The sequence below is a fragment of the Electrophorus electricus genome, chromosome 10 (assembly GCF_041902795.1).
Source record: "Electrophorus electricus isolate QZ-2024a chromosome 10, ASM4190279v1, whole genome shotgun sequence".
NCBI classification, from domain to species: domain Eukaryota; kingdom Metazoa; phylum Chordata; class Actinopteri; order Gymnotiformes; family Gymnotidae; genus Electrophorus; species Electrophorus electricus.
The window spans coordinates 22,497,448-22,519,948 of NC_137506.1; the positions used below are offsets into that span (position 1 = coordinate 22,497,448).

A 22,501-nucleotide genomic window follows, 5' to 3' on the forward strand; every position below is an offset into this window, starting at 1 on the left:
CTATTAGTAATTTGAATCAGTCATAAAGTCAATGGAACTTTAATTCAGACTTTAAGACTTTAATTCAGAGCATGGTTTTAATCAGTATGTTTCAAGTGCAATGATAAAACAAAATACTAGTTGTGTTACACTGGAACAAGCCTTTTAGATCTGTCAGGATACAATGGGATATTAATAATATGCATTTAAGAAAATGCCAGTAACAGGGCCCACACACAGGCCACCTTAATATAATGCTTTAATGGAAAATATGATCATATGCTGTTTGCTAACTGATTTATATAAAGCTGTAATAGCTGAATGACCACATTATTTTTCTTATTTGCCTGCAGGGAAAATATTTACTTAACTATTGGAGCACTATATTTACTTCCTGAAGACTACAAATAATACAACTATAATAACCAAATAACAGCACTTATGATACTTGGCATTAAAACCTATATTAATACATAGACATTACTGATCAGACACATAAAAAGATTCAGTTAATCTATGAAATCTAAACAAACTTTTTTGTTGTTTGAAGTGTTTCATTGGCTTGATAGTTTCACATTGGCAGTCACATTATTTTCCTCAAAGAGTGGATCTCCTGCCTCCTCAGATGACGCGTGCGAGTTCAAACAACACCTTCAGAGAAAAGAGAATAAAACAGAAGCAAATATTTACTTTTGCATGAACCAGTTATTTCCAGATATTTTGCTCATCTGTAGACTACAGTGAATAAACAAAATAATAGGAACACCAACTACAGTGAATATGGAACCAATGATTCTTCTTAAAATGCTTTAGACAGTTCACCAGACTACAATTTTCTTTTATTTCTTCAAGGATCCCATTTTGCAATTTTTAAATCAGGTTACATGTTTTGCCTTTCATTAGTAAATTTCTCTAGCTTCTGCACTGGGGAAACAACTCATACTCAGGTTGCAGGTATAATTCAGCATAAATGGCTAGACATGCTCAATACAGCAGTACAGTAGTACAGTAGAGTACAGCAGTTCAGTGATTATGTCGAGTCCACACATTTTCTGACCTCAATAGTGATAAGGATCACAATCATCCACTCCAGGCGCAGACTATGCTTCTCACTCAGATGATTCCTCATCAGGTCTGTCAGCTCAGTGCAGTGTTGCAGTTTCTCATTCACCACCTAAATGACAATCACCAGAACAACAAAGACTTCTACAAATCATACGTGCATTAGCTTTAAGGAACGTCCATTATTTCTCCTTGGTTACAGGTGTGATGCAGATAACACAATAAAATTTATTGTGGGTGGCTTCATGGTTAGCACGTTTGCCTCCCTGTGCTAGTCTTAGGTTTGAGTCCCTATCTGGGTGGAGTTTCCATGTTCTCCCTCTCTGTGTGGGTTTCCTGCCAAGGTCCAAAAACATGGAGGTTAAGTTGACTGGATACTCTAAATTGTCCTGTATGAACGTGACCTGTGTCTGTGCATGTGTGCATGCATGTCCAGTGACGGTTGGAGCTCTGTCCTGGTCTTAACCTCATCCCCTTCCCCTGCACTGGTGCAGTCCCCTGGGAGACTGCAGTTTCCGATAAAGAGTATGCTGTGCGCAAATTGGCTGCCGATTCTTATCTGTGTGTCAGTGTCTGTAAAACGTCCTTGAGTCTGAGAAAGGTACTATACAAAGGTAACTAATAAGATATTCAGAAAACCTTGATGTAGCTACAAGTTTTTGCCACTCCATGCTGACAAATTTATAAGGCTATTAGACTACATATTTATACAAATCACCTGTTTTTTTCTTAATTTGTTTACAGAAAAGATACCAAAGACTTAAAAAAGAGGCAGAATCATTACCTTGACCCTACGATTGATACTGAGAAACTGACAGGTTTTGTCATACAGCTGCTCCAGGTCCTCTCTGTCCCAGTAGAAATCAGGGGTGATCAGAAGATCAGAACTGAGGTTTATGCAATGCCTGTAAAATAACAAAAATTAAAACATAACCCAAGACCTAAAGGTAACATAAAAACATCAAATTATTCTACAGGTGGTTTCTCACCTCAGTGTAAACAGTTCACCTATTTTCTGCAAGACCTCTGCTCTGGACAGTTTAACTGCTTTTCCAGATTTCAGTGTCTATTTGGCGAGTACAAATAGTCATGTAACTACTGAAGTGTGATCCAAGTTGAACGTTTTACAGATTTTGATAAATGTCTTGACAATATATAATGAAAACAAATAATTTATATTCAACAAAGTCCTTTTGCATTTCAGACATATTAATGCTGGTCTCTAAATGGATGCACTCTATTTCATCAATTAGGTAAATGCAGAAATGCAAATTCTGGTTTATATGAACATATAGTGTATACATTTAATAAGTGGAGATACCTCAGGAATTGACTGGATGGATTCCACAAAGTTATCCAGAGAGACTTCCCATATTGCTAGCTTAACTGCAACAAAATAAGAGTTCTAAAAAAAATTATTATTTAAAAATAAATTAAAATTAAAATGCTGTTATAATGGAAAAATAATTGAAGACTGGAGCAGAAACAAACAACAGCAACAAAAAGAAATCTCCAGCCCACCTGACAGAGACAAAGCATTGGAAAATGCAAATTTTTCCAAAAGTCCTTGCTTGTAGTCCATCTCACTATTAAATATGAAGTTTCCCCGATGCAGCTTTGAATTTCCACTAGACACATAACCATTAAAGCATATCATATTATACCATAAAAGGAAGATGGATCTATAATGTGCAGTAAGACAGATTATTGTGTGAAACTATACACAGTCAAACAAATCACATGACATACTTTCCCACTGTGTAATTGATCTCTTCATTTTCCCAGTGGGCCAAGGCTACCTCATAGGGCTGAATCTCATGTTGCTCCAATATTCTCATTACTTTCTTTATCTAGAAATCAAAATTGTAAGGCTATATAGACACATGTGTAACATTCAAAACAAGCTTATGAATTTTCATCAAATCTATATAATTTGACAAATTTTAACAAGTAATTGTAAGCAAGCAAGTACTGAGCAAAATAAATGCATATTTAGAAACATAGAAACAAGCATGTTTGCTCACAGTTTTCTCATCAACATTCCAGAACACAGCCGAGCCTTCCCTAAGCGAAAAAGCATTCTTAGGTTAGGGCAAAAATGGAGCCACCTGGCAGGAGAGAATAAGCTTTTCAACATACCTGAAGAAAAACATCATAGCAGTGTCACTTGGTTTTGATGCCTTCTCTGTTCCAATCACCAGGACATTAGCAGCATCTTTTTGCAAAATGACCATGATAAGAAACCACTTACATTACTAGTTTTCATGATTTGGGGATGGACAATGGCAAAGTGATTCCAAATTAATTTCTGTTATTATGTGAATTAATAACTAAATAAAGAAATAGTTAGATGCAATAATGATATAGTGCTCCAAAGTAGACCAGCACATCGGATGAAGACATTACAGCAAGAAATTACCTCACTAAAATCTGTCAGTCTGGTCAGTGTTAATAGATAAAATTGCATGCTAATGATAAGTTCTAGCAACCAGTTTTAACATCACCATTAAACATATTCTGCATGTGTTAGCCTACAACAAAAAGACACCTGTAGTTATTATGTTTCAGTCTAACCTCTTGGCAGGTCTTTAATTTCAAAAAAGCCATTGGCCATTAGATCATGGCAAAGACTAGGTAGATGGTATTGATCCGCAGTTGCATAGGCAATACATTGCATCATATCCTGTAAAATAAAAGTCAGCGAATGTGCAATGAAGGTAATCATTTTCAACAGACTGCATATTACATAAATATGGAGTGGGGCTACAGAACTGTGCTTTATAAATAACTTGCCTCTTCTGGGGAAGGTAGATTGGTTCTGGATGGCTGTTTCGTCCTTGGTCCCTTTAATGTCCTTTTGCTTGGTATGCTTCCTTGCTTCAGCACAGGTCTGGTGGATGTTGTGGTTGACTGCTTAATATGTATACTCCATGTTTTGGGTATCATACTTAGGACAGGTGGTGTTTCAGTGTGAAAAATGAGTGGTCCTTTAAGTGTTTTTGTGTGAAGTCCAGAGGTTCTCGAATGATGGATTGTAATGGTATGAGTCTTTTTGTGGTCTGTGTGAAGGTTACATGACGAGGCTCTGAGAGTCAAGAGATTTGGAAAACACTTGAACCCAGAGCAAGGGATATTTCGCACCTGTTCTGCTATTCCAGAAATTCTAAATCTGGAGAAATGCACCCTCTCCAAAGGCTGCAGCAGTCTCCAAGGTGTTCGTGCTGTAAACCACCTAGTTAGCATACCTAGGTACCTGTGTAAATTATGAATATTATGCATCCATTAGTTAGCTAGAAGTTGAAAACTCCAGCATTATCAGTCCTGTAAATGGTGACTATCTGCATGGACATAGCAGTCAGTAATTTCATTTTCCTGACCTTGACTGAGGAAACAGCAATCAGCTAACTGACTAGTTGCTAAATTCGTGTTAGCTATTCATGCAATCTAGGTAAGATATCTAACCTTGTAGTTAGCAAGCTATGTTGTACTACATGATGTTATATGTAGAAATTAGTAGCAAAGTAAATGGATAATCTGCACACCATGCCACCAATGGAAACCAATGTTTCCATTTTTTTTTTACTTCCGGTCTTGTTAGCTAGCTAGCTGGCAAGCTAACCGAAAGGGCTCAACTTTATTCTACTTCACAGCATTGCAATACAATAAGAATACATTCACTTTAATTTTAGTAAAGTTTGCTACATACCATGTGCTCCTTTTCAAAAGACACCACAACTGGCTGTCATCGCTACATTTACCAGCTAGGTTAGGTCTGTCGATATAGTCAGGGTGCCAGATATCTTTTATATAAAGTTTATTTCGAATATTTGAAGGAAACGGTATTTCGTATTAGTAATATTGCGGATTGGTTCAAAACCACGTAAAAAAAGATTTGAAGCTCAAAGTTAGAAGATGCGACAGAAAAAAATCTCTGTTTGTTAATGTAGAACAAAAGGAGGTTTCGTGAAACAGTTCGGAGCAATTGTGCCGAAAATGTTTTCGTGGTTTCGAAACAATCCATCTCCACGGCGACACCTACTGGCAACCTTTGCCATCGTCACATACTGGTTATGTGAAACAACAACTCTGAGTTGCGTTGGCGAAGTCTAAACTCCTTATTATTATGGTGAGTTATGCCAGGCCATCGTTACTTATGATAAATAAATATTTCGGAGAAATCACCATACAATAAACACGAAAGAAACAAAAGATTTCCCATTAAAACACATCACATCAGAAACAGCTAATTGAAACTGTAATGAACAGTCTTTCGATCGATATATATATATATATATATATATATATATGGGCCATACACTGCAATTATACACTTATTACAGGTACCTAATAAGATCCATGTACCTCATATATATATATATATAATTTTATTTTTTTATTTTTTTTGTGTTGTGTTTATTAATATATGTAAGACGATTTCAGTTGCTTGGGATTTCAGTTTCATGTGCAAGACGTGACATTTAGGAAAATGATCTATTGACAAAGGATAGTTTTATTGGGATATATAACCAAATGAGTTTTGTCGGTTTTAGAGTAATTTGTAGCCTGTGAAGTGCAAGTCCCCTACAGTTTGTTTTAGTTATGGATGGGTATTTTTGCCATTATATAATGGTGCAGATATATAAAACATCAGTCCTGCCAGCAATCAAGACGTTCACTCTCTATATAGCTACACTTTCTATATACTAATGTCACTATATCAATCATAACCATTACTCTTTGGCTGTTTCTCAATATATGAAAATGTCCTATCATAACCTTATATAACCTATCACTAATCACATTGTTCATCACTATGTATCTGTGGGATCTTTTCTATCCTTGTAAAATTATATTTTGTCTAAACTTGTGAGTTGGCTAGTAACATGTCAAAGTCAAGAGATGAGAAAATGTCTGAAATGTCCAAATGTAGTGATAGTGATTGTAGTTGAATTAGAAATGCGAGTTAAATAATTGTCGTTTGACCTTCTTGAATGACGGTTTCACGTGTTATTTTGTAGCTAAACGTGTTATTAAGTAGCTAATTTTTATTTTTAGCAAATCATCTCTTTCTATTCGGGTTTATTTTCACGTGTAATTCTGCTCTAAAAGTGTATGTCTATTTTGTTTTGCAATACTCTTGTTTAATTTGTCATAACGTCAATAAAAATCTAATCGTACCACCGCTGCCCCCTATCGATGAAGTGAAATGTTGATATGTTGCTTAGAAACATAAGTAAAGAGAAACGTTGTGACACTTATGCTGAGGACAGCAACCAACAGTGGAAAAAAATTATTCTGATAAAAGGTGTGTGGAAAAAAAGTATATGAGGTAAGAGATTGAGACCCATTTGTAAAAAATAAAGCGAAGCGTCAACACGCATAATAGAAGTTACACGGACTTTAGGCAGCTATGTCATTTTAATAGGGCTAATTTTGCATTCTTATTTAGCTTGTTTCCATTTTTTCTTGGACCAGCTCTAAGCAATTTTTATATCACGTGCCTAATACAAATATTCCTAGTCTGTAGCGTTTAAATTGATCATCAGATGAACCACGTTATAATTTTGATCTAACTTTAGACGGATGCAATGACATTCCATTATTTTAAGATGATAATGCGAAGAATTGGATAACAGTGAGTTCGTAATCATATAAACAGACAAACGGCGTTTACCTTTGCAATGGAAGAGTCTCTGATGCAACAGCACCTGGTCCACTACAAACAGGCCACAGAATCTGCTCGGGAGGAGTTAGCTGCCCTCCAGTCTAAATATCAGCGTCTCCAGTCACAGGTTTGTTTTGTTTTTTTTACCGTTTCACTAAAGAGTCGATGTTATACAAAGTAGTTCTTGAAAGTTTGTTTCACTTTAAACTTTTCACATTTTCACTGTAACAGTTGCTGGATTGTCAATCGAAGATTTCATCTCAGGAGACTATGGTGCATGACATGAGAGAGGTAATTGACAGGCACAAGGAGACCGAGGCCAGACAGACCTCTCTCATCAGCTCCCTCAGGGAGCGTATCCACAACACAGAACAAGAGATTGGCTTCATCGCATCTTCCAAAAGCATTATAGATATGAAATTACAAGTACTTACCAAAGAGAATGAGGAGCTGAAACAGCGAGAACTGCAAATGGAGATAAAATCTAAGTAAGCGCTGGGTTGTTCTGATTCTTTGATACATCATATCATAGACCAACAGCAACTCTGACACATAAAATTGTTTAGAATTGAAACACTTAATGTGCTTTCCTAGAGAACATCTTAGAGAATGGGACAAAGCAAAGCAAGACGCAAGCGATTTACAGACGAGGTGGGAGGAGTTTGTGTCTCGATTAGCCGACAAACTCTCCATTGATTTAGACAGGAATTGTAAACCCCTGGAGACCATTATCTCATTGGTGAGTGCACGATGTATGCTTTCAGCAGGGGCTTTTAATATTCTCTTTGTAACTAAAACATACTTATGTCTTCAGGTGGATCAATGCTGCAAACAGAGAGACAGACAGAAGACTCAGATCAGCGCCTTAGAGGAGAGTGTGAAGTGCCACGAGGTGGAGTCCAAGGCCAGCAGGGAGACGGTGAGACGACTAGTAGCTGATGTGGACCATGAACAGAAGGTCGCAGCAGCCCGCGCTAGTGACCTGAACTCATTCAGACAGGTATCTCTTTGTTAAACAGCAACAGAACCATTAACACTCACATGAACGCTTATTTGGAGTGCCTAGTCCAGAGGAGAACAATATGGTTATTGTTGTGCTTCTCAGGACCATGAGCACGCGCTGCTCAGGGAGCAGAGTTTGGAAGCCGAGAGTCGGAGCCTGAGGAAGAAGCTGCAGGAATGTGAGCTGGTGCTGGCTGCTGTTAGGGAGGAGTCCAGCTGCAACAGCAAGCACTCTCAGGACCTTGAACACTCGCTCCACAGGAGCCAAGATGAGGTCCACGTATTGCAAAGTCGCATGGAGACCTTCATGAAGGAGATGGAGCTTCTGCTCAGGGCTCAGTCTGCAACTGCTGTGCCCAAAGAAGAACACATACTGGAGAGACTCAGAGAACTCTGCAAAAACCAGAAGAACAGTAATGCGGTAGTGTTGACCCCTCAAACAGAAACAGTACTTTTTATTATTTGCATACAATCAACTCTGATGCACTGACTCTGTATTAACACTATTTGGAATTTTTCTTATGAAGGTCTGGTACAGTACAGAATTCTGTTTACATCTGATGTAAGTGCTGGTCACTTTTGCTCCAGGCTGTGGCTGAGATGGAGGTTAGGTTGGCAGAGGGGTCATGTGACCTTGCCAGGCAGACAGAGCTACTGAGAGGTGCAGAGCTGAGGGCCCAGCAGCTCCAGAACAAGTTGCAGGAGCTGGAGACCGAGCTCCTCACTGCAGGAGTCAGCAAAGATGGGCTGAGCCAAGAGAAACAGCAAGTGAGCTGACATTTGTTTACAGAAAATCCTTCTGCTACTGTGATTATTTTCTTACCAGCTTAAAACATTTGGTTTAAGGTTTGATAGTTTATTAATGTTGCAATAGTGGAAGTTAGCAGCACCTTAGACGGTTCAGTTATCTACTTTTCTTTTCTCAATTCTTGTGTAGTACCTGCAATTTCTGGAGCAGCTTTCAGAGAGAATGAAGATCGAGCATGTAGTAACAGATCTGGGCTTTGACATGAGACTTGAGGCTTTGCTGACAAGAGCAGAACAACTTACAAGACAGGAGGGGAGTGTGCTGGTGGAAACCAAAACTCTGGTCTACAGTCTTCAGAAAAAGGTTTGAAAGTGTTGGAGAACACAGTGCACTGTGTATAAGAGGTTTCTGTTTTAGATGGCATAACGGTACCAAGAAGCCCTTGAAGTCCCCTTTTATCCTACCTGTCCTGTGATGCACAGTTCTTAGTGCTGACTGGCATAATTTCTATTGTTTTGGGTGAAAGGTGAAGGACCAGAGGGAGAGGCTGGAGAGTAAGGACCTGCACATGGAGCTGTTGAGAAAGAAGGTGGCCCAGCTGGAGGAGGAGAAAAGGAGTCGCTCGGCTCTTGCTGTGGAGCACGATGATGCCACCCTGGCCAGCAGGAAGCTGCAGAAGAAGGTGGAGCGGCTTCAGGCTGAGCTTAGCGTCATGCGCTTTTCCACCACTGAGCTGAAGGCCCAGCTCTCCCACACCAACGAGCTGAAGGTAGAAGGGAAAAGTGCTCCCGCTCACAGGCCGAACAGAGGCAGAGTTATTTAGCGACGTCTAAGTGGCAGTCAGTTACTGAAAATGAAAATACTCGACATTATTTATAACCTATGGAAATGTGTCTACTATACACATAGGAATGCACTATTAACACCCTCTGGAATGTATGATTTGTATAATAAGATTTGTGAGATGTGATATTGTATAGGACTCAAGTTGTATTGTGCCAGAAGATGTTTTTATTTACTTGTTGTGAACATAAAAAAACCTTAAAAACTCAGGTTTTGTTGTGTTTGGTGCAATAAGATTAGAGTGATGGAACAGAAGCAGACCATTGAGGAGCAAAGTAAGTGTCTGGGAAAACTTGAGAAGAATAAGGCAAAAGTGGCAAAGAGACTTAGCACAGTGAAAACAGAGCTGCAGAACCAGGAGTACAAAGCTAGCCACGAGCTGCAGCAAGCACAAAGGCTTCTCCACAGCCAGGCCAGCACCATGTCAGAACTGGCCCACAGGGAAAAACAGGTACAGCAAACAGTGACCCCCCTTGCCCCCATGCACTGCTTTCGCAGGCTGTATAAACATTCTTGTTGGTCTTAGCATTATATTTGTGCATTTCTCACCCTTCCATCAATATGACTATTCTGTTTCGCTTTACAGCTGCTAGACTTCTGTATGGTGGTGTCACAGATGTTAGGGGTGGACACGCCATGCTCTGTGCCCAGCAGTGCGGTTATCAAAAGGCTGGAGGTTCTAATTCACTCAAGCCACCATCACCGTCCTCTGGCATGCCAGTGTGGAGCACCATACTGTTTGCACTGCATGGCTCCAAGCGCTGCCTGCTCCACCCTCTCAGCAGGTCCCTTGTTGCCTGAACCACTGGCCCTGTCTCCACCTCCCTCCAGAACTACACCGTGAGGAGGATGTGACACTCAGGGACAATGCCTCATTAGTTCATAACCAGTGGCACACAATTATAAATGGTATTTACAAGGTAATATGGTACATTTTATGACAGTGGTTGAACAATATTTAAGAAGCCTCTGTCTTCCAGGGAATTCTCTTTAACAGGTTACATTAAATAGTGTATTTTGTGGTTTACATCACGATTTGTTTTTAGATTTCTTGCATGAAAATGCTATTGAAAGACTTTAGTTGGAATTCTTATGCCTAATAATTAATTGATTGTTGTACTCTGTCCACACCAAATGAACAGAACTCAAAATATCAGCAATTTTGAATTTAATATTTTTGTTTTAGGTTGTTAGATTTATTTAAAAAAAAAAAACACCAAGTGCACACCTATATACCATCTGTATTTTCAGTGCAAAGGTTTCCTAGGCCTTAACAAACTGTACATAGATAATATATCTATGATATCCATGATTTTTCATACAATACTGAATATCTGACATTTAACTTGATTATAGCAGGTTAGTTAAAGTTTTCACAAATGACAATTTCAGTAAACAATAAACTTTAAAAGCAAAAGAATATCACATGCCAAAAATACATATAAAAAATAGTTGCAATATATAGTTCTTTAAAATGTTATTTTACAAGTTTTTCAGTTGTTCTAAGCAATTCCAAAGGCTATCCTTTACAATAAATCAACTGTCAATACTTTTCATGATTAAAAAAGAGGGAAAAAAAAGTACGCTGTGTGACAGAATGATAACTGGTCAGTACCAGTATTTCCAACAGTACCAATCTGCTCCAATGATAACCAGTCAAAATACATTGTTAAATATCTTTTTCTGCTTTTTTGAATTTGGAAGATCTGTATTAATACCACTAATGGCTGCTTGTCTTGCAATGTATAACTAACCACCAATTGTCTTACCATGTATTAATTTTCAGTGCAACAAGCTTCTGTTTAATATCTACATGAGCTGTAGATAAACCTAGCAGCTGTATTTAGCTACACAAAGACAGAGTAAGCAGCTTTGGCTGCCAATGTCGTGGTGTAAGTTAGTTGTCCAGGCAGGCTAACATCTATGAGATGTCAGTGAGGGCTGTCTAATACAAAAAAGAGGCTCACACAGGTGGAGGCCCATGGGTGTAGCTGAGCATAGGATGGAAGGATTGGGTGAAGGTGTTGAACTGTATGCAGCTGTAGTCGTTCTCGAACGCAGGCACCAGGCACGTCGTGGCTACCAGCAGCAGCAGAAGGAGCAGCTGTACGGGTAATGAGGCCCAGAGGACGCGCCGGAGGAACCTTCTGCACCAGGACGGTGACTCCGCCTCCTCAGAAGGGGAGGAACCGGATCCAGCGCCGCTGAGAGACCTGCTCACATCAGGGATATAGCAGATCACAGGAACATCCAAATGCAACATTCATATGCATATCAGTTGGCCTATCTGTACAATTTTATAGTATCTTTCTAAACTGCAGTTCTGGGCATCCCTTTATAGTTTCATTTAAAATTTTACGATGTCCAATATGTGTGCCTTTCAGGTTTCAGGGATTTATATGTACAGGTATTCACACTTGCCTAAACAAATATTAAGTCCATGCACCTTCATGTTTCTATCTTAACAAATAGAGGCTGTTACTTTAGTAAAAGACAAAATTTTAGCTGGTCAAGCCTGACATAGACAGTTAGCTTAAGGGAGATGCAAGCTTTGCTTAGAAATGTGGGGATAACCTCAAAAGAGTGTTCCTCTTCACATTTTGCCTTATGGTTAAACAGCTATATAGTACATGCCAAGGAGAGGAAGCTGCTCAGCATTGTCTACTGGATAAGCAATTCAAGCAGTTCTTTGGTAATAGCAGAATTCAAGGGAAAGATACCAGCTCTCTGAACTCATGTAGGATCACTGCTCAGTATTCATGCTGTATGATGTGTATCAGATTAAAGCCATAAACACATTTGAACATTGTTGTTCAAAATCTCAGTCTAACTACTGAAAAATAGTATTTTTCTTATAGCAAGACTAAAAGTTTGAACACTGTAAAACAAGGCTTCTTTTTTTTATGTACAGTTCAAAAATGTGACTTGATCATCATTTGTATATAGCCAAAGTAGGCCTACATGATTTGGATTTGACACAAAATTCCTCTTTGCAATAGAGGCATTTGATAACAACTTTCTTAACACTCCTTAGTCTCTAGGCCTAAACAACACTGTCATGACTGCTCAGCACTGTTCCAAACACGCCCTTCTATACTCCACAAATGGGTACCTGAGAGGATTGAAGCAAAGATGGCAGATTGCAGGGGGAAGAAGACAGTGGATTAGTCATTGAGAAGATGTGACACACAAGAAAGAGAAGACGAGAACGAGACAGACCGCTGCTATGACTTTGTTCATTGCAGACGCTTGCTGGCTACGTGGATGATGAAACAGTCGCTCAGCAGCAAGTAGCCAATATTAATATTTTTTTCAGCCACAAAGTATAAGCAGAAATTAAAAAAAAATGCATAATTAAGTGTACTCTGAATAGAATGACTGATTGAATGCACTCCTTGAGGAGTATAGTGTACTTTTCTGGTGCATGGCCTTCTGTTGGTGAAATCTGAGACTCTTATTTTAAGCTGTATATAGAATCACATAACATGTTAAAATACACTGATTTGATCCTTGAGGTATGATATTACTGCCACTTGCAGCTAAGTTGATTGAGGTGATCTGACCAATCTAAGGGGCTTCAGTCACACTGGTCTTAGTAAAACTTTAAATCAACCCAGAGAAAGTGATGGAACTGTGTAATTTCAGTTCATGGGCTGAGTTATCTTCCATGTGTTCTAGAAACCAGGAGACAGGTACCTGCGATGTGCACTGCTCACAGAAGCTCCAGGCTGGGACAGACTACTTTTGCCCTGTTGCTGTTTGCAATGAACAGGGGGGTAAAAGAAAGAAAGAATGTTTCAGTCCATGCAAATAAATCTGATTCTAATAATTCTGGCAAAGCTATCAATGGAAGAACCCAAACAGAAGATCAGCAACAAAACTGAATGAGTGGGGGTGACATTCAGGGAAGCAAAGAAACTGGTTCTTCAAAGCATACTGTTGCAAAGCATCATCTTCGCAGGAGGGTTGGACTTTAAAACATAAGGATAATCTCAGACAATTTATAATTGTCTGGTTTCACACATTTTATAGACCAAGTGTGGCCAGCATTAAGTATTTATATCACAGAACCAGTATTCTTTGGACATTAGAGACTTGAGAGATTCTAGAGGATCCATGAAAAAGAAGAAAATGTACTGAGGAGCTAAATGAGCCAGAACATGGGGGGTGGTTCACATCAGATGGGAAATTTGTTCTGAGAGGTTGGCACTGACTCAGTCAAGAAGAAGTGAGGCACAATCAAACCTGGACTGCTGAAGTGGTTACAGGGCATGCAGGATGGACAAGGAGACTAGGCTCTATGCTAAAGGGCACGGAGACTAGACACTGAGGTGCCAAGCGTGTCTGTGGAGCAGGTTCCAGGGGCAGTGTGGGGCACAAGTGAAAATCCATCGCCTTAACGTGACAAACACTTCCATCCTTGCAGAGCTACTACCCCCCACCCGCCAGAACGTTAGAACGTGTTACCGATCGCTGCCGGCTCGGAGTGCTCCTTCCCGAGACAGGACTCAGGGAACCAGACGTGTCCAGTTCATCAGCGGAAGACCAAGATGACAAATCCTGGCAGAATAGACATAACGAAGGAGTGTGTGTGTGTGTGTGTGTGTGTGTGTGTGTGTGTGTGTGTGTGTGTGTGTGTGTGTAAGGGCTGCACCTTAAATTATGTTACTCAACAGTAAGATGAAAGAATCATGCAAAAATCTCTCTTTGACTTGAGTGTTGTAATCAGCATTCTGAAGCATACTGTTATAGCTTTGCCTTATAAAAGAAATGTGTTCATAGTAGAACAAATATGATGTTACAGAAAGAATCCCCAGTATTAATTACATATTGAGTTGATATGGAATTAAATGCCTCAGCCAAACAGAGTCACTGACCTGCTGACTGCTGGTAATATCCAGAGTCCTCTCCAGCTCTCTAATGGCTCGCGTCACCTCTTTCAGGAGCAGTTTGAGGCGGTTCCCGATGACGTGCACCTTCTCCTTGGCCTCCAGACAGTCACTGCCTTCTGCGTGGACGAGCAGCTGCAGAGACATGTCTTGCAGGGATGCCACCTTCAGCTGTGAGTCCAGCAGCTCCCGACGAATTTGCTGGACAGACGAAGCATAGAGGAATAAGCCCTGCCCAGGGCTGGAGGTGTTCACAAATTGCATTTACAGGAGCACACATTGGGCTTTACAGCACTCATTAATCAGAGTAACATGGTGTACCGAGAGGGTTTTGTGGTGCTCCTGCAAAGTGTCACTGTCCTGGCTGTGATCGATTGGGACAATCTCATTCCTCCTGCGGTCAATATTCTCCAACCACAGAAGCAGGCCATGACTCATTTCATGGAAGTCCTTCAGGACACAATGCATATACAGTTCACTGTAAATTATACATCACTATACACCAACAGAATAAAATACCTTACATGCCTATAAAAAAGTGCTTGGACAAAGCAGTGAATTACTGATATATCCTCTGAGTTTGCAGTATCAGTTGACAGACTTGCCTGGCATTGCATCAGTGCATCTTGGAGAGAGTTCCTCCATTCATCCAGTGAGGTTGTCAGCCTGTCCCAACGGTTGTTCATCTCCCTCAGCCGAACCTGCAGCTGCTGTGACTCGGCGCTGTCCGACTGCACAAACTCAGAGCTGCACAGGTTGATGGACAGCACTATGGCCTTGCGCTTATCCACAGCCTTCTGCAATCCCTAGATCATGTGGGAAAGCTCCATTACTGACACCATTCTGCAATATTCAGATGGAGATGTGAACTCTGTTTTTTGACATATCTCATAATACTGAAAATGAAGAGGAGGCTATTTGGATCAATGGAAGGGCAAAGGCCTCCATTTGTGAGGCAGGCGGATGTTCTGGAGGGGCTGACCTTGAGTTTCTTGATGCACTGCTCGATGGCTTGGATGTCACTGCTGGCATCCAGCCCACACTGCTGCTCCGGTTCTGCACCTGCCCGCCTTGACTCCGCCCCTGCCTGCTCCAGCTCCACCTCTGCCTGTTCCAGCCAGTTCCAGATGCTGTTCAGGTCTGAATTGAACTGCTGCCACTGCTGCAAGTTCTGCTTCATGCGCAGCTCTTTGCTGAGAGCCTGGGCCTGCAGGAGCTCCCAACGCTCAATCACACCTGCAGACAGGAGCAGCTCAGAGCTTCAGGCACAAGCTAGAGACTGAATGGCATAGATAACTGAATATTTTTGTCACAGATGAAAATGTCTCACAGTAAAATATATATACAGTTGTGCATGAAAGTCTGTGAACCCTTTACTATAAGTTTCTATATTTCTGTGACCTAAACCGTCATCTGATTGTCACGCAAATCCTAAAAGTAGATAGAGAGCAAAATCAACAAATGAACAAACAACAGTGAAACAAATATTAGACTTTTTTTACTTATTTAAGAAAACTGATCCAATATTATATATCTGTGAGTGGCAAAAGTAAGTGAACCTTTGATTTCAGTACCTGGTGTGACCCCCTTGTGTAGCAATAACTGCAACTAAACATTTCTGGTAATTATTGATTAGCCCTGCATGTTAGCTTGGAGGAATTTTAGCCCATTCCTCTATATAAAACAGTTTTAACTCAGTTATGTAGGTGGGTTTCCTCCGATAAGATGGTTGCTTAAGGTCCTTCCATTTCTATCGGATTATGGTGGTATTCTATTCCACTGCTATAAGGTCAGGCCATTCCAAAACCTTTATTCTTCTTTAACCAGAACGACTTGTGTGCTTAGGGTCATTGTTGCGTGACCCATGTTCTCTTGAGATTCATCTCATGGACAGATGTCCTGACATTTTCTTTTAGAATTTGCTGGTATAATTTGGAATTCATTGTTCCATTAATAATGGCAAGCTGTCCTGGCCCAGATGCAGAGAAACAGGCCCAAACCATGACACTTCCACTACTGTGTTTCACAGAAGGCATGCTGGAATGCAGGGTTTTCCTTTCACCAAACATAACACTTCTCATTTAAACCAAAAAGATCTATTTTTCACCCATCCAAAAAACACAGTTCCAATAGTCTACTGGCTTGTCCATGTGATCTTTAGCAAACTGCCGACTGGCAGCATTGTTCAGGAGAGTAGCAAGTTTCTCCCTGCAACCCTGCCTTGCACACCATTGTTGTTCAGGGTTCTCCTGATGGCTCATGAACATTAACCTTAGCCAGTGTGAGAAAGGCCTCTAGTTACCTTGGGTTCCTTTGTGACCTTGCGGACTATTATATGCCCTGCTCTTGGTGTGATCTTTGTTGGTCAACCACTAATAGGGAGGGTAATAATGGTCTTGAATTTCTTCCATTTGTACATAATCTGTCTGTCCATTGGTTGAGTCCAAACTCTTTAGAAATGGTTTTGTAACCTTTTCCAGCTTCATGAGCATCAACTCTTCTTCTGAGGTCCTCAGAAATCTCCTTTGTTTGTGCCATGATACACTTCCACAAACATGTTGTGAAGCTCACACTTGGCTAGTTCCCTATTCTTTAATTAAAACAGGGAGCCCACTCATACCTGGTTGACAACACACTCAAATTTCATTTTCAAATTATCTGCTAATCCTAAAGGTTCACATACTTTTGCTACTCACAGAAATGTAATATTATATATTTTCCTCAAAAAATAAATGACAGTCTAATTTTTTTGTCTCATTTAATTTTGTTCTATTTTAGGACTTGTGTGACAATCTAAAGAAGGTTCAGGTCAAATTTGTTCACAAAGTGTTTGCAAACTTTCAAGCACCATTGTATACACTGCACCACCACCACCACCACTACTAAACATCTGATTAGATATAAACTTAATCTCACAATTTTAACTAAATAAATACATATTTATACTCTCCTATTAAATAGTAATGATTGTTTTATGAGTACCTGAAGTCTGGGATTCTGAGCTGTTGGGGTTCACAAAGCCAGCCAGCTTGTCTTCCCCATCCTTCAGTTCACAGCCGACCCTCTTCAGAGTGTCAATGCTGACGCGACACTCACCAAGCAACCGCATCTGCAGCAGCCAGAAACACACACTCACTGTCCACAGAGCAAAGTTTACATGACCTGCAGGAGCCTCTGCCAGAACCAGCAATTGATTTTGCTTCCTGCAAAAAAAACCTATTTATTATGTATTTTTGCTAAATTTATACACTTCTATCTGTGATAGAAGAATTCTGAGAACTGATTCGAATTCAGGGTAAATGTAAGGTCCATCTATTTCAGTTTGGGAAACAAAAAAGTTCAAATTATTAAGCATTGTTATTCTTAATTATTTTGGCTTTTCTTTTAATGATCAAAAATATTCAGCAGTACTCCTTAGAGGAGGGATTCCCAGCCTCCTCTTCCTGAATATCCATGTTAGCTTCACCCCAAATCTAACACACCTAAAAACTACCAATTTAAAAGCTATGACGATGATAATTAGCTGATCCAGGTGCGTTCGGTTTGGGTCTATATTCTGCAGAAAGTGAGCCCTCTGTGTGGAGCATGGCTGATCCCTGTCTTATGTCCTGTTCCTGAGCCTACATTCCTGCAGGGCTCTGCAGGACTCACATAGCCGATATAGGAGGCGTCCAGCTCGGGCCCGGTGGGCGTGCGACTGCGGATGATGTTTTCTGTCTGCTGCAGGTGGAATCGGCTGGTGTCCAGGGCCTTGGCCAGGTGCGGGAAATGCGTCTCCAGAGAGGCCCCCTCCCCTGCAAAGACGCCAAGCCATTACCACTGAAATCCAAATAGGTATGCAAGTTTGGCAAGGGACAAGAACGTCACACTGTAGCCTGTATCAATCCTTTAATCAATGTTACTGCAGACTATTCTCATTTCTGTAAGTCATGCTTTTTTAATTATACAGAGGGATATTATAATTCCAACAGAAATCACATATAAGTTTGGTGCTTAAAGCAAAAATATATTTATGGGCATTATTCATAATTGGTTATGACCCTTTATGACAGGGTAGGGAGCTTTTTTTTCCACTAAGGGCCAAATTAATATTAACATATCTGGTTGCAGGCCACAGATTGCATCAATGTTACATATGGTCATCTAATATAGTCATCTAAGAATAAACACACAGTGATGGCAATATCAAAAGTAAGATATTTGTAATATTATGTGATGGCAATATCAAAAGTAAGATATTTGTAATATTATGTGCCTTGTTACCAATGGGGTCTGACATCTTCTGCTGAGAAAGGCTAATATTCTGGAACAATTTCAGATGTTCTGGAGCTAGCACTAGGGTGGCAGCAAACCATCACAACCTCACCTGCAGAATTTGGCCTCAGCATTTTTGCGATCAATATTGCCTTATTCCCAGTAAAAATCTAGGGAATACCTGGGCCATCTATGGCCATCTCTGCTCAACCATATATGGTCTATGAACTGGAGGTCCCCCGCCCATGCTTTACAACAAACAAACAATTTTGACAATCTTTCTGTTTTTTAAATTTGGCAATAGTTGTAAGTTATTGTGAATAATACCCATGTGTTTGAGAAATACACAGGGATACAAAAAAAAAGAAAATGAAAAGCACCCTTAGGAAACAGAGAGCACCAGTGTGGTGCTGACACAGAACGTAATTATCTGAATAATCATCAGTGTGTCTTGATCACAAACCTCTGTAACACATGCAGCAGATTAAAGCATGTACATCAAACCAGGACAAAAGAAGGAAAAAGGTTAGGCAAAGAGAAGGACAGAGGTTAGAAATGGCTATGTCTACAAACTGATTGTGTGTCAAGATTCAGCTGGTAAGGGGGTAGACAAATTAGTCTCTAATTTCTTTTTTTTTGGGGGGGGGGGGGGGGGGGGGGGGGGGGTTGGGTTAATATGTGCTCCAGCAGTACAGCATGCTGTGGCCAATGTTGCCTACCAGAGGTCGACCTCAGAGTTTGCTCTGTTAACTTTACATATGCCTCAGGGCTCTCTGGAATCTCTACATCTGGAAAGAGACATATACAATACATACAGTATGGTTTTGGCAGTGTATCTTAAACCATTTAGATACTGTAGGGAATGAATTTCTTGGTTTAAGTGATCTGGTATTTGCTATATCAAAAAATACCTATGGTGTTCTTGCTGATGAGCACACAGTGGATCACAGTGGATTTGTGTCAGTCAGATTAATTCATAATTGAGCTTGTATGATGCTGCCTCTAACTTCTTGCTGAGTCTAGCTTTTTTAAAGACAACACTACATGGCCTTAAAGGCTGGTTTAAACACCCTATGTCATAAACCCATGGGGCTTAGCAGCAGGCTTAGGCCAAAGCCCAGACATACCTGAGAGTGCTGAGGTCTCGCCCTCCTCCCCCCGCTCTGAGGCCAGGCCCCTGCATGCACCCTCGGGGCCATGGCTCAGGTCATAGTCATGGTCCCACTCCAGGGGGATGGAGTCCACGCTGGCTGGGGTGTCCCGGCCCGAGCACTCCGCTCGCTGTGGGGCAGCCAGCGAGGCAGAGCGGCTGGAGGAGAGCAGACCGTCACCCAGGCGCTCGCTCCAAGGGAGGCTGGACACATCACCCACCTCATCCAGGTCCAACTCGCGATCCGAGCAGGAAATGTCGTGTTCGTCGTCTGCGAGCTGAAAATACAAGAGTGACTCTCCTAAAAATATATATAAGAGCGTTCTAAAACATATCAGACTATAGCAAGAAGAGCCAGAGCTATAACATGGCAACCTAAAATTTAACTCATGGAAACTTTACAACTTAGGACCTTCACGGATATCTACACCTCTGATATTACCCTGAAGAGGTTAGTTTAGTAAGCCTTTAGCTTTACCGGTAAGCGGATGAGTTTTTTATAGTAGCGCTCCACTCTTCCAAACACCTCCTGGCAGTAGCGTTGCAGCTCCTCCAGCTCCTCCTCAATGACGGAGGCGTCTAGGGGCTCACTCTTCTCTATCAGCGCTTCCCCATGGTGGAAGATGTGCTCTATTTTGGAGGTGTTCAGCGAGATCTCCTGCTGGAATGCCTGCTTGTCAGAAAGTACAGGGAGATAGGTCAGAATAGGCAACAAGAACACTGGAATTTATAGAGCATGAATCACCTACAGACGGAGGCGATGGTGGATGGAGGTGGCTCACCCTAAGCTGTTTGAGTTTGGCCTGGACATCACACTCAGAGAAGTGCTCGATATTGGTCAGCTGGAGGTCCATCTCCGTCAGCCACACTAATATGCTGTCTCGGGCTGTCTCAAACTCCTCTCTCTGGTTAATAAAATGCTACAGGAGCAAATCAGAAAAATGAAATAGACACACCTTGCTGCATCTTAAAGAGTGACATGTAATCTGACACATACTTTTTCACAAAACATTAGTTGCATCTTAATTTATTACTATACACCTGTTCATGGAACATAAACCTAGGCTTGATTTCTTTAATAAAAAATCATTAGGCGTGATGAAAACCCCAATCTTCAGGCCGTATAGGTGATGGGATTCTGCCTGAGATGAGGCCGTAGGTGTGTATACCTTGAGCCGGCGCAGGATGGCGGCCACTCTTCTTTGCAGGTTGTCCCACCGCAGGTTCCCGTCGTGAGCCATCTGCCGCAGGCGGCAGGCCACGTCGGTGCGATTCTCCCGGGCCAGCCGTCGGTACTGCTTATTGATCAGCTCCAGCTGGGTCAGACTCTCCTGCACCTGCCTCTGAAAACCCTGTCAAGGAGTGCATTTACTGTTTAACCCTTTAAGTCCCAGGAAGAGTCCGGAGTGTCAGTTCACCTGATGTAGCACCTGATAAACTCAATCAGTACGAATTGTTAATGCATAATATATGGGCAGATTAGTAACTGAATAATAAACCAGGATTTTAGAGTGTTTTTTAATCCTGTTTCTGTTCCATGTTCCATATATGAGTACCAGAGGTTATGGGCAAAAGGAAGAAAGCATAGTGAGGTTGAAACATTGGTCCCTGGTGTGGTCTGTCATTGAGTCACACCTCAAATTTCTTCAGTTCCTCCTTGGCAACTATGTACAGAACACCAGCGGAATTTGGCAGGGCAGCTGTGCTCTCCGCCGATGACAGCCACTCCTCAAAGTGGGAGAAGTCGTCCAAAAACTTCTGCCAGAGACGCCACGTCTCCTCAATCCTATGAAGACAAAAGTTGTTCAGAAGAACAAAAAGGTTGTCAATGTTCACCAGTAACTTCTAATGCTCAAAACCATGTGTCCTTAATTGCAATGACAGGCAGGCCTGTTGTAATACTATAGTAATTATAATAGAATATATAATACTACAGAACTAAATATTAATTACAACTATAAAGAGAAACTGGCCACAGAGTCACTGTGTAACTGCTAATGCTGATACCCTTGTGTTCTAATTCACCATGACAAACTACTGATAAATTTAACAAGGTTTCACAAAGACGTTAGTCTAAGATTAAAAAAGCATGTCCCTATAGCAATTATAATAGATTATATAACCCAGCTGGGTCTAACTGTCGAAACAAGAGCGTATGGAATTGTAAAGTGATGAGCTGTGTGTACTTGAGCCTCCTCTCCATGGACATAGCGCAGATGGTTCTCCAGCGGCGGTCCAGGTTGCGCGTGGCCTGCTGGATGGAGTCACACTCTGCGTCTGTGGCACATGCATCACAGTCATGCAGAAGCACCTCACACAGGTTCAACACAGAGGCCACACCTGTGCTGTGTTTCTCTATGTCCCTCTGCAGCTCCTGAACACACACACACACACACACACACACACACAGGCACATATTACTGAGAAGATATACTCAACATTGTGATGAGATTATGTTTGTGTGATTCTTTGTTTGAAGAGTGGGTATAGCTGTGTGTGGATTTGGGCTGTTCAACACCACCACCCTGCAGAGTTTACTTCCAACACAACATGCTCTACTATCCAGACGCTACTGAAGGCCTGGATTCACTGGTGAGGTGTTTAAGATCAGGTTTGGAACTACATGTCTGAGAGCTGTGGGTGTCCAAGAGTCGGGCACTGCTGGTGTAGCCATACTTGCTGCAGGTCCAGTCTCCTCTGGATCTCCTGAAAGTCACAGGTGTCATAGACGATGGGGCGTGTAAGCTCGGTCTCGATATGGGCCAGCCATGTGCGCAGGCTGCTCATGTTCTTGTCCAGCTGCTGCACTGCCACTAGTGTTTCACGCAGCTTCTTCGCTCTGGTTTTCACATGGGAACATTCGACCCACACACACTGTAACACCACTATACATACTCATGCTGTAACTC

General features: G+C 41.2%; 3 protein-coding genes across 20 annotated transcripts in view; 1 reads left to right on the top strand and 2 right to left on the bottom strand.

Annotated features, from left to right (window-relative positions):
- Positions 1–23: 23 nt before the first annotated feature.
- On the bottom strand, positions 24–7,252 carry rmnd1 (required for meiotic nuclear division 1 homolog). 5 transcript variants are annotated; one of them, XM_027011225.3, is made up of 12 exons: positions 7,141–7,252; positions 3,835–3,931; positions 3,616–3,724; positions 3,181–3,256; positions 3,066–3,105; positions 2,791–2,891; positions 2,563–2,669; positions 2,363–2,427; positions 2,031–2,107; positions 1,826–1,946; positions 1,037–1,153; positions 24–630 (listed from the first exon to the last, which is right to left on the bottom strand). In XM_027011225.3, the coding sequence occupies exons 3-12, from the start codon at positions 3,719–3,721 to the stop codon at positions 601–603; spliced, it is 840 nt and encodes a 279-aa protein (XP_026867026.1). In that variant the 5' UTR covers positions 3,722–3,724; positions 3,835–3,931; positions 7,141–7,252; the 3' UTR covers positions 24–600. The 5 variants fall into 5 exon arrangements, 2 of the variants coding, with proteins under 2 accessions (XP_026867026.1, XP_026867024.3); XM_027011223.3 differs by lacking the exon at positions 7,141–7,252 and adding an exon at positions 4,748–5,059 and having other exon boundaries at positions 3,835–4,294; XR_014125649.1 differs by lacking the exons at positions 24–630; positions 2,031–2,107; positions 7,141–7,252 and adding an exon at positions 4,748–5,066 and having other exon boundaries at positions 3,835–4,294.
- On the top strand, positions 6,266–10,143 carry ccdc170 (coiled-coil domain containing 170). The gene is made up of 11 exons (XM_027011215.3): positions 6,266–6,370; positions 6,701–6,833; positions 6,938–7,194; positions 7,301–7,445; positions 7,521–7,706; positions 7,812–8,129; positions 8,297–8,476; positions 8,646–8,819; positions 8,983–9,225; positions 9,535–9,750; positions 9,886–10,143. Exons 1-11 carry the CDS (start codon positions 6,366–6,368, stop codon positions 10,141–10,143), a joined length of 2,115 nt encoding a protein of 704 aa, XP_026867016.3. The 5' UTR covers positions 6,266–6,365.
- Positions 10,144–10,450: 307 nt separating this feature from the next.
- The window catches only part of syne1b (spectrin repeat containing, nuclear envelope 1b), an 85,097-nt gene continuing 73,046 nt past the window's right edge, over positions 10,451–22,501 (bottom strand). For 9 of the 14 annotated variants that reach the window (XM_027011182.3, XM_027011178.3, XM_027011179.3 and 6 more), the window contains 17 exons: positions 22,269–22,431; positions 21,779–21,966; positions 21,228–21,378; positions 20,762–20,944; positions 20,375–20,512; positions 20,071–20,262; positions 19,570–19,870; positions 19,162–19,230; positions 17,840–17,982; positions 17,171–17,297; positions 15,171–15,424; positions 14,794–14,994; positions 14,510–14,638; positions 14,177–14,389; positions 13,767–13,859; positions 12,996–13,054; positions 10,451–11,512 (listed from right to left, as the gene is read on the bottom strand). In XM_027011182.3, the coding sequence (XP_026866983.2) occupies positions 11,263–11,512; positions 12,996–13,054; positions 13,767–13,859; positions 14,177–14,389; positions 14,510–14,638; positions 14,794–14,994; positions 15,171–15,424; positions 17,171–17,297; positions 17,840–17,982; positions 19,162–19,230; positions 19,570–19,870; positions 20,071–20,262; positions 20,375–20,512; positions 20,762–20,944; positions 21,228–21,378; positions 21,779–21,966; positions 22,269–22,431 (2,854 nt within the window). In that variant the 3' untranslated portion in view covers positions 10,451–11,262. The remainder of the gene's footprint in view (positions 11,513–12,995; positions 13,055–13,766; positions 13,860–14,176; positions 14,390–14,509; positions 14,639–14,793; positions 14,995–15,170; positions 15,425–17,170; positions 17,298–17,839; positions 17,983–19,161; positions 19,231–19,569; positions 19,871–20,070; positions 20,263–20,374; positions 20,513–20,761; positions 20,945–21,227; positions 21,379–21,778; positions 21,967–22,268; positions 22,432–22,501) is intronic. The other 5 variants (XM_027011180.3, XM_081722058.1, XM_081722059.1 and 2 more) reach the window with 4 other exon arrangements.